This window comes from Phaseolus vulgaris, chromosome 8, assembly GCF_051622355.1.
Source record: "Phaseolus vulgaris cultivar YP4 chromosome 8, ASM5162235v1, whole genome shotgun sequence".
NCBI lineage: Eukaryota > Viridiplantae > Streptophyta > Magnoliopsida > Fabales > Fabaceae > Phaseolus > Phaseolus vulgaris.
The window spans coordinates 47083256-47094761 of NC_143505.1; the positions used below are offsets into that span (position 1 = coordinate 47083256).

The 11506-nt window shown below is 34.5% G+C and overlaps 1 protein-coding gene across 1 annotated transcript; it reads right to left on the minus strand.

Moving 5' to 3' along the window:
• Positions 1-6357: 6357 nt before the first annotated feature.
• LOC150025618 (uncharacterized) lies at positions 6358-7160 on the minus strand. The gene is made up of 2 exons (XM_090293661.1): positions 6713-7160; positions 6358-6395 (listed from the first exon to the last, which is right to left on the minus strand). The coding sequence occupies exons 1-2, from the start codon at positions 7158-7160 to the stop codon at positions 6358-6360; spliced, it is 486 nt and encodes a 161-aa protein (XP_090149787.1).
• Positions 7161-11506: the final 4346 nt, after the last annotated feature.

The following is an 11506-nucleotide window of genomic DNA, read 5'->3' on the forward strand; positions in this document are numbered from 1 at the left end:
TGAAACCTAGATCACTTACAACACAACCAAGAAAGTGGCCTTGATCCCCTCAAGACACACACTTCTCTTGGCCAACACACCAACACTAAGAATGCTAATCTTGATCCCCTCAAGAACACACAACACTTCTCAGCAAACACACAGAAGAAACTTGTTCAACAGATACAAGGATTACATTTGTTACAGAAACAAATATGAAATCAAATACAAGCAGAAATCCTATCTCACACTCTTTGATCAATCTCAATCTCTAAGCAATCTCAACTCTTTTAAAAACTCAAATCTGTTCTTGTGTTAAAACCCAAATTTATTTTACTGAATATATTCAAAGCTGTTTGTTATCAAATCTTAACAAACTTATTCATTGCATTTAAAGATTAGTCAAAGCATTAAAGACTGGAGCGTAATCAGTTAAAACATTTAAAGCTCAGCCAAAGCTTAAAACAGTTTTTCTGTTATGGTACCAAAACAAACAATCGGTTGTTTCCACGAATCAATCGGTTGATTTAGTTTTAACAGCTCAACCATTTGAAAAAGAGTTTTCAACCTTTTCTAAAAACACCTAAGTATAAAACAATCGGTTGTTTCGACAAAACAATCGGTTGTTTTTCACTTAGTTTGAAAAAAAAAAGTCTTTTAAAAGATTGAGAATGTCTATGCTTTGGATTCAATCAAGAGTGGATTACATAAACAATCTACCTCAGATCCTATCTAGGACAGCTCAGCAACAGCAAGCACAGCCAAGCCTTCAACATCCTTTAAAGGGTTTGGATTCTTCAAAGCTTGAACACCACTTGGTTCAACAGATTACACTCAGAAGGAAGTTACAACAGTCATAAAGGAATATATTCCACAATCTTGGAAATTCAAGAGCTTTTAATGACTAGTCAAAGATCACATGTGAAAACCATGTAATTTTCTGCTTTTTATGATGTTTTCAGTGCAAAGCATGGTCAAGTCTTCTCTCTCTGAAAATATGGTACCCAGTCATGTCATTGAATGCTTTTTTATTCTGTAATTGCTATAAAAATTTGTTGCAGCTGATCTCTTCCACAAGAACCACCAATTGCAACCTCTCTTGCAACATCTCTTGCATTTCTTGTGTAAGCTTCTCTCTGTTTCTTCTTTGCCAATCGTGGACAAAACTCCTCCCACCTCAAGAAGAGTCAAATCCAGAGCAGTAAGGTCTGGAGGAAGGCTGGAAGGATGGTTTTCTGGTGATAATGATCTTATTGAGAGGTATAGGTTTGAGACTAACACCAAAGTGATAAACAACCCTAAAGTTGTTTGCTTTGATTGGCTGAAAAGCCAAAAGCTGGACAATGTCAGAAGGCTCCTCAAAGATCATTCCCTCAGAAAATTCTTGGAGATGAAGGGGAACATCTATCCAGATTTGATTAGAGTTTTCTACACAAATCTCAAGTTTGAAGGAAACAACCTTTTTCCTCATGTAAAAGGTGTATATATGGAGATCACATATGATGTGTGGACTGCAGTAGTTGGTCTTAAGTACTCTGGCCTCAGAATCAACAAGAGGAACCTTGGAGTAGTGGAGGATTTCAACAAAGTCCAATACTACAAGAGCTGCTTGAAGAACCAAAATGCTCAAGTTAGGACTTGTTCGGTTGGTGGTTTAAGGCTTGATGAAAGGTTGCTAGCCCTCATTGTGACTTGGATTCTAACTCCAAGGGGGAGCAATCATTCAGTTCTTACAGAGGAGGATCTGGTGTACATCTTCTGCATTATGAAGAAGATCAGAATTAATTGGATCCACATCATCAAAGAGCACATGCAAAAGGCAATGAGGTTAAGTAACTATCACTATCCATATGCTATTTTGGTTTCTAAATTTCTACTCTATTTTGAAGTGAACCTAGAGGATGAAACATCTGAGTTGGTCAAGTCAACTCAAGAGTTGAACAATGGATCTCTCAGTAAAATAGGATTCACCAAAGTAGGTGGCAAATGGATTAGCAAAGATGGTGACCTTTGAGCCTCATCTAGTGCTGCTACTGATCATGAAGAAGATGAACATGCTGCAGATATGGATTTTCGACATGAAGATCTACCTGAAGCACATCAAGATGCTGGACCTAGTGCTGGTGCTGGAAATCACGAAGAAGGAATGCAAACCATGTCTCCTTTTGAGAGACTCATGGTCAATAGGTTTGAAAGTTCTGCGGAGAATCAAAGGAATCTCCATGATCTTTGTGTCAGCAATTTCCAGAGGATTGATAATAGGTTTGACAACATGGATGCACGTTTCATGACTCTAGATGAACAGATTGAGGCAGTACAAAACCAGATCTTTGATATTCAATATGTTGATGATGATGAATGAAGAGAAAAAGAACCGGTTGATGTATCGAAACAACCGATTGTTTTTTATGGTTGTATCAGTTTTTCTATTTTTTTTGCTTTTGCTGTTTTAAATCTGATGTATTAAGAACAATTATCTTTTTCTTCTCTTCTCTTTGTCTATTTATGAAGACAAATAGGGGGAGATATATGTTGCATTTGGTTTCAGTTTTTATTTTTTCTGCAAAACAATTTGTATGAGCAAAACCTCATAGGTTCTGATATTTTTTTGATGTTTGCTCTGATATTATGTTCTGATTTTCTATATTTGTTTCTGTGCTAACCAAATATCAGAAGTTCTATGCTTTTCTTAAAACTGTGCTTTGTAGGAACTGCTTCAGATTCAATCAGGTACAACACAAGCATCAGGGATTTGTCTTCATCAAATAGGGGGAGATTGTTGAACCAAGTGGTTTTCAAGCTTTGAAGAATCCAAACCCTTTGAATGATGTTGAACGCTAGGTTGTGCTTGCTGTTGTTGAGCTATCTTAGATAGGATCTGGGGTAGATTGAGTTTTGTAATCCACTCTTAAATTGAATCCAAAGCATAGGCATTCTCAATCTTTTTAAAAGAAAAGTGTTTTTCAAACTAAGTGAAAAACAACCGATTGTTTTGTCGAAAAATCTGATTGTTTTATACTTTGGTGTTTTTAGAAAAGGTTGAAAACTATTTTTCAAATGGTTGAGCTGTCAAAACCAAAACAACCGATTGATTCGTGGAAACAACCAATTGTTTGTTTTGGTACCATAACAGAAAAACTGTTTGTGCTTTGATGGAGCATTAAATGATTTTCTAACTGTTTACGCTCCAGTTTTTAATGCTTTAACCAATCTTTAATTGCAATGAATAGTTTGTTAAGATTTGATAACAAACAACATCTTTTAATATAAAACAGTTTTTGGTTTTACAAGAACACAAGTTTTTGAGTTTTTGAAAGAGTTGAGATTGCTTAGAGATTGAGTGTGATCAAAGAGTGTGAGATAGGATTTTCTCTTGTATTGATTTCAGATTTGATTCTGTTGAAAGAAACCTTGTGTGTTTGCTGAGAAGTGTTGTGTGTTATTGAGGGGATCAAGATCAGCATTCTTAGTGTTGGTGTGTTGACCAAGAGGAGCGTGTGTCTTGAGGGGATCAAGGTCACTTCTTTGGTTGTGGTGTAAGTGATCTAGGTTTGATTGCTTAGTGGAATTCCTCAATGGTTTCTGAGAAGACTCGATGTAGCTCTGGGTTTAGAGTGAACCAGTATAAACATCTGTGTGCATTCTCTCTCTCCTTAATCTCTTTCAATTCAGTTTTAATATTTGCAATCTGGTATAAATAACCGATTGTTTTTCTGGTGCTGTGGTTTTTGCTTTGTGTTTTGGCAAACTGAATTTCTTATCTTTTGTTTCTTGAAGAAATTTCATTCTTGGCTTAAAAGTTTGCGAAAACTCTCTTTAAACAATTCACCCCCCCCCCTCTAGTTTAAAGCTATCCATTCTAACAGATTTGAGCTAATATGAAGACATATAAGTATCATTTGAGTGACCTCTCCAAATTTCAATTCTTTAAGTAACTATTTAAGCCAAATAAGCTCACAAATAGTCGAGACCGTAGCTCTATATTGTGCTTCTGCACTAGATCTCGCCACAACACTTTGTTTCTTGCTCTTCCAAGAGATCAAGTTATCACCAATGGAGACATAATAATCAAAAGTTGATTTTCTATCAGATGGAGATCCTACCCAATCAACATCTGAATTACAAACTACTTTAGTATGGTTATTATGACCATATAACAAACCTTTTCCAGGAGAGCCTTTAATGTACTTCAATATACGAATGACTGGATTCTAATGATTTTCACATGGAGAATTAAGAAATTGACCCACCACACTGACTGCAAATGAAATATCAGGACAAGTAGTAGTGAGATAGTTCAATTTTCCAACTAATCTTTTGTACTTCTCAGGATCTGAAAGAGGCTCCCCTTGATTGGGTAGAAGTTTCACATTGGGATCCATGGGAGTATCAACAAATTTGGAATACATCAACCTAATTTCCTCCAAAATATCCAATGCATATTTTCTTTGAGAGATAATAATACCATTATTGGATTGTGCTACCTCAATCCCCAAGAAATATCTGAGTTTGCCAAAATCTTTGGTCTGAAAGTGTTCACAAAGGTCTTGGTTTACTTGTGAGATGCCATGATGATCACTGCTTGTAAGAACAATGTCATCAACATATTCCACAAGATAGATACATCCAGCACTCGAGTGATGATAAAAAACTGAATGATCTGCTTCAATGTGAGTCATACCAAACTGTTGAAAAAAATTGCTAAACTTTCCAAACCAAGCCCTAGGAGACTGCTCGAGGCCATATAAGGATTTGCAAAGACGACATAAATTTCTTCCCGCAAATCCCCATTCAAAAAGGCATTGTTTACATCCAGTTGATAAAGAGGTCATTGTTGAATAGCAAACATGGCTATGAACAAGCGAACAGAAGCCATATTTGCCACTTGAGAAAAAGTATCACCATAGTCTAAACCAAATATTTGGGTATAATCCTTAGCCACAAGACAAACTTTGAGACGATCTATAGTACCATCAGGAACAACTTTGATAGCAAAAATCCACTTGCAACCAACAAAAAATTTCCTAGATGGTAAAGAAACAAGTTCCCAAGTTCCATTATTCTGAAGCGCATTCATTTCATCAAGCATGGCCTGACGCAACCAGAACGAGCTAAGGCATCACCTACAGATTTTGGAATGGATACAGAAGAAATAAACAAAAGACAAGTATAAAAGGGTTGAGATAGTCTACGGTAACTCAAAGCAGTATAATGTGGAGAGGAATTACGGGTAGAACGTATACCTTTACCAATAACAAAAGGAAGATCAAGTTTAACTGTGAGTGTTGAAGTCGAATTGGATGAGGTGTTGGCACTAGAAGAGAGTCATCTAATGGATGATGAGACGTTTGACTATGACTATACAACTGAAGAGTTGGTGGCAGTGATGAATCTTTAGGTGCACTAGGCACAAAAAGAGGAATATTAACTTGATTAGATGAAGACATAAAAGAAGAAGGAAAAGACTTAAAGTAAAGGAAAGATTCATTGAAGGTGACATCTACTGAAATAAAATAACAATTTAGAGAAGGTAAGAAACATTTATATCCTTTTCTAATCTAGTGAAGCCGAAAAAGACACATTTGTGTGACTCATGAGATAATTTATCAAGACAAGGACTAAAATTATGAACACAATGTGGACCCAAAAACTTTGGGAGGTAAAGGGTGGAGAGGGTCATGTGGAAATAAAATAGAATGAGGAATTTTGTCATCTAAAACTGAAGATGACATGCGATTAATGAGATAGTATGCACTAAGAATAACATCACCCCAAAAATGCTGAGGAACATCACCATGGATTAGTATGAGTTGTTTCAACAAGATGTCTATTCTTGCACTCAGCTACCCCATTTTTTTTAGGTGTATAAGCACATGAAGTTTGATGAAGAATACCATGAGAAACCATAAAATTTTTAAAAGAATGAGAAAGATACTCATGTCCATTATCATTTTGCAAAACTCAAATGGAAATTTCAAATTGATTTTTAATTTCATTATAAAATATTTGAAATATAGAAAACAACTCATAACAGTTTTTCATGAAAAACACCCAAATACATCTTCAATAATCATCAATAAAAGTAAAAAACTAATGAAATACTAAATTAGACTTAATATGACTTGGTCCCCAAATGTCATAGTGAACTAAGGCAAAAGGAATGAAGCACGTTGTGATACATTAGTAGGAAAATAACTACGAATGTGCTTCCCTAACTGACACGACTCACACGATAAACTAGATACATTAGACAAACTTGGAACAAGTTGTTGCATCTTAACAAGACTAGGATGACCCAACCAAAAATGAATGAGAGATGTAGAATCCATAATTGTGCCAACATGTGCAGATATTTGTAGTTGATAAAGTCCATGAGACTCACATCTGATGCCAATCATCCATCTCGAACTTTGGTCCTGTAAAGAAACAAAATCTTTGGTAAAAGAAATAACACAATCAAGGGAACGAGTGAGATAACTAATGGATAATAAGTTAAATGGAAACCTAGGGACATAAAGAACATTATCAATAGATAATGAAGGAAAAATATTAATAGTACCAACACCATGTGATGGTACCCTATATCCATTGGCCATGGTAACCAAAGGTAAATAACCCGTAGTAGATAGGGAAGAGAAAAAATATTTATTACTAGTAATTTGATATGTGGCACCTGAATCTAGAACCCAAGGGCTAAGGGAAGTAAAGTGAGTGAGGCCAACAAAAGATGTACCTGAATGTGCAACAAAAGCAGTGGAACCAGGGTTCTGACGATCCTCATACCATTTAAGAAATTCATTGAAAATAACAGGCTGACTTGGGGTATCAAATGAAGTATGGTCCACAGTAGAAGGTTGCACAAGAGCAATTTGGGCAACCACAAGAGATTTAGGAGGACGACCTTGTAAGGCATAACATCTGTCAATTTTGTGGCCAAGTTTGCCACAATGATCACACTTGTGACGCCTTTTGCTCGGCTTGTGAGGGCGAGTACGAGCATTATCATAAAAGACTAAAGTAGAATAGTCATCAACATGAGGCGTTATATCAGTGGTGTGTTTACTTGGCACACGCATAAGGGTAAAACAAGTGGAAGTAAAATTGCACACGATAGGAGATCCCAAAATTTTATCACAAACATGAGAGTAATCATCAAGAAGACCATGTAAATCCAATAACATGAAGAACTTGGATCTTTGTTCTACTTCTTGAGAAGGAGTGGGGGTAGAAGGTAATAACTCGTTAAATTCGTGAAGAAGAGCATGAAGTATACCCAAATATTCCACAATTGTACCATCAAGACGTTTGGGAGCAACAACTGTGAGGAGATTTTGACACACACCATAAAGACATTGAGTATCATTGGTGTATACTAATTTTTCTTGTTCCAAAACTTCTGAACATTTCTCAGGTACGAAAAGTTTATTTTAAAGATGAGTGAATGGTAGATTTGATAACAATGCATAATTGAGCTTCAATTTTCAATCAACGGGAAACCTCATTTTCAACAACATTGGGATGGGTAAGACGATGTGATTTCAATAACATGATAGAGATATGATATGAACATGTTATGGATTCAACAAGAGTTGGAATATGATTAGGCACTTTTTAAGAATTGGATCAATGTTCTTAACATTCAAGAACTCACCAAAACACAAAAACCAAGCCAAACTCACATAGAAACCCATTTTGAACAACAAACCCATGGATAGAAACTCAAGAACACAACATATAGCATTTATACCCATGGAGGTCGTGATCAAAACAGCAAGAACAACCAATTTGCACCGATTAAAATTGAATATAAGTGCAGCAAATGAAAGAGGGCATCATAAGGAAGAGATTGCACCGATTGAAAGTGAAAACAAACAAGTAGAACAAAAATTGGTAATTTGGAAAGTGAAGGGGAAAAATGGACTTATGTGGATGAACCTCTTGGAATGTGCACGCCACTTGAAGGATGGTTGGCTTCAAGATGAGTGTTGTTGTCGCCACTCGAGAGCCTAAGAATTCACTCAAGATAAGACTAGAAGAAAAGAAGACACAAGTCTCTCTCACTCACTCACCAATTTGGTAGAGGTTCTTTACTCTCAAAACCAATCTTATTATTTCAAAGACCTAAGCACCCCTTTTATAATAGAGAGGGCTGGTCACAAATGTACAAGAGAAGCTTACAAGAGAAGTTTGAAAGGTTACCTTCTAACTCCTTCTATTCTAGCGCCTAAAGGAGTGTGAAGAAACACCTTTCTAGATCTTTCCTAAAACTAGCGCCTAAAGTGTTATACAATGGAGGTGTCTTTAAGGTTTCCCTCTTTAGCACATCCTAAAGCTATTCTATATTATTTACAAATTTATACAAAAGAAACTACAAAGAGAGATATTAATTGGAGTCCATTCTTGAATGCTTGTAGTCTTCTTGTTGGCTTTAGGCTTGGTCCTCTTTATTTAATTCTTCTTTAATTTTTTAGAAGACTAGAAGGAAGAACATTAAATGTTTGGGTGGATGGCCTCTTCCTCCATTAGTAAAATCCTCTTCTACTTGATCTCTATCATAAGATGATCAACATAACCTTAAGTCTTAAGCCATAATTTAATATCTGAGGCCCAAGTGTCATAATTGGTTCCATCCAATTAATCAATGGAGAGATGAACAATGACATAATTAGTATAAATAGATGGATCTGACATAATAGCAGTGGAAGAAGCCACAGTGGCAGCGAAAGCGGAATAGGGAACGAAAGAAGCCATAGATGATAAGGACAAATCCACTCACCGGTCAATTGACGGCAACAACAACGATGAAGGCTCCGACACCGTCTCCAGCGACGGCGACTCCGAAGAAGCAGTGGGGTGGTGGCTGGAAAATTTCAGTGAATAGTGGGTTCACCAATAAAAATTGAATCTTAACCCTACGCTCTAGATATCATATTAAAGGAAAAAAAAGAATAGGATAAATCCTTTGTGTCTATTGAACACATATGGTTATGTTTATATAGGAAAAGAAACATATGGGCTAAGCCCATTGCATAAATACGAAATATCTAACAATATCTATAATATCTCTTAATATCTAATAATATCTAATTATATATAATAATACTTAACAATATTTAATAAAATATTATTATAATTTCTTGAAATTATTGTACTATCAATTATTGAGCCTCTTGTAAGAATGGACCCCCTTTTCTAATTATTAAGCATCTACCTTATGCATGCAAAATTAAAAAAAAAAATTATTGAAGATATTTGAATAGAGGATTAATGACCATAAATTTTAAACAAGTGATATGATTTATTTTATGAAGAAGTTGAGAAAAATATCTTAGCAACAAAAATTAGTCGTATCTTTACATCGAGAACTAAAACTTACAAAATTTTCTCAATAACTCATATGTTTAACTTGTCACTTACTAAGAGGTTTCACTCATCATGATTTTAGAAAGCAATATAAAATTTTGTATGAACTTGAACATATTAACTTTTAATAAAATTTATAATTATTTGTCTTAGATCATTAAGATATTATTTTGAAAATATTTTTTTGAGAATTATACTTGTGCTTATTATACAGAGTATGTTATGCAAGTAGGAAAATGAATATATCACAAAAATTGAAAAAAGATACACTTTCTATGACTGTTATTACTAAATTTGTTATAAAAATATTATTTTTATGATTGATTTATTTATTAATCATAATAAAAAGTAACACATTCTATGATGGTTAAAATATTATCTGTCATAGAAAATAACACATTCTATGATGGTTAAAATATTATTTATCTAGAAAATAACACATTCTATGACATTTAAAAAGTTATCTATCATAAAAACTAATACTTTAATGTGTTTTCTATGAAGACTCTTTTAGGCCTAACATAGAAAACAAACTTTCTATGATAGTCAACAACCGTTATAGAAAGTATATACTTTCTATGTTATTTGTATCTGTGACAAGTCTAAAATCGACATAGAAAAATATATTTTAACTATCATAAAAAAAGTGTCTGCTTCATTAGCTATATTAAAGAAATTGTATGGTTGTATGGGATTTAGTAGTTGTTAGAGATCCTAGGTTCATCTCTAGGTTTTGGATAACATTCCAAGAAGCCTTAGAGATTAAATTGGCCCTAATGTTGTTTATCACCCCAAATTGATGATTAAAGTGAGGACATATTCAAGACTTGTGCATTTGAAAACAAAGGGAGTCGGGGTAATTGCCTTCAATCGATAGAGTTTTCCTATATTATTGGATAAGCATGACACCATTCAAGGCTTTGTGAAAGGGGCAAAACTCCATTGTGTTGGTATGAGGTATGTGAATTTAGCCTTCGGATCCAATATTATATAGAAACCAACAAAAAAATCTAAATGATTAAGGATAAAAAGAAAATAGCTAAGACCGACAAAAAGAACTTTGCATATAAGAAAAGAAAACCTTTACAATTTAAGAAAGGTGATCATATATTTTAAAGGGTTTTTTCTTTTACTAATGTTGAGAAGTCTTAGGTTAATTGGTCATTTCCAAATCTTTGACATAGTAGTTTTTATAGCTTACAAAGTTATTCTACCACCACCCTTATCTAACTTTATAATGTCTATCATCTTTCTCAATCCCAGAAGTACATTAAGATCCATCTTACGTTATTGAGCCAAATGTTGTTTAATTGAATTCAATCTTATGAACCATAACCCATATCCAGATTGTATACCATAATGTTAAGAAACTTAGGAACCCAATCATTCCTCTAGTGAAGATAGGAAAAGGAAGAATATAAAAAAAACTCACTATCTATATTTATGTGTGTGACAATGTATGTTTTCTAAATTTTTGAGGATGAACTATTTTAAAGGAGGAGACTATTTATAATATCTATAGGGTTTTTTTAAGCTTTATACTGGAAAATAGCTTATCGTATTTTAAGTTTAGTTTCAAAATATTTTCTCTAGAAGAAATTTGTTTAGTGGTTTTGGCTTCACTAAAAGTGAAGATTGAAGTTGTTTTTTACATAATCTACTTAATCATTTTGAATTCGTTGTCATTTCGAACTCACTCAATCATTTGTCTTTCCCTTAGCAAAATTGATCCCTATAAGTGAAAATTTAAGTTTTCCGGCTTCACCTATTTCAGTAATCGCTTTGCTATCCTTCCAATGAGTATAACACATTTGTTCAACTTATCGCATGGAAAGTTTTTCCCTGTTTTATTTTTCTTCTTCCCACTTTTTTTCATTTTTACCCCAAATTCAATCCGAAATTGTTTGATGATTACACTTGTCGATGAAAGATCTAGATAGGTAATGTAGCCATTAAATGTGAAAATTGAATTAGTTGGGTAAGCAGGTGAAGGTGTGACACTGAATACTAGTGCGTTGTGACCTCGTGGGGATGATTAATAGTGCCTTTATTAGCTTTCAGCTACGTCAACGTAACCCCAAAGTTGATACCAACGAAGCTGTGCTAATTGCGAAGCCATTCAATGATGGACACATAACCTCTCAGTCACGCACCAATTTCCTTA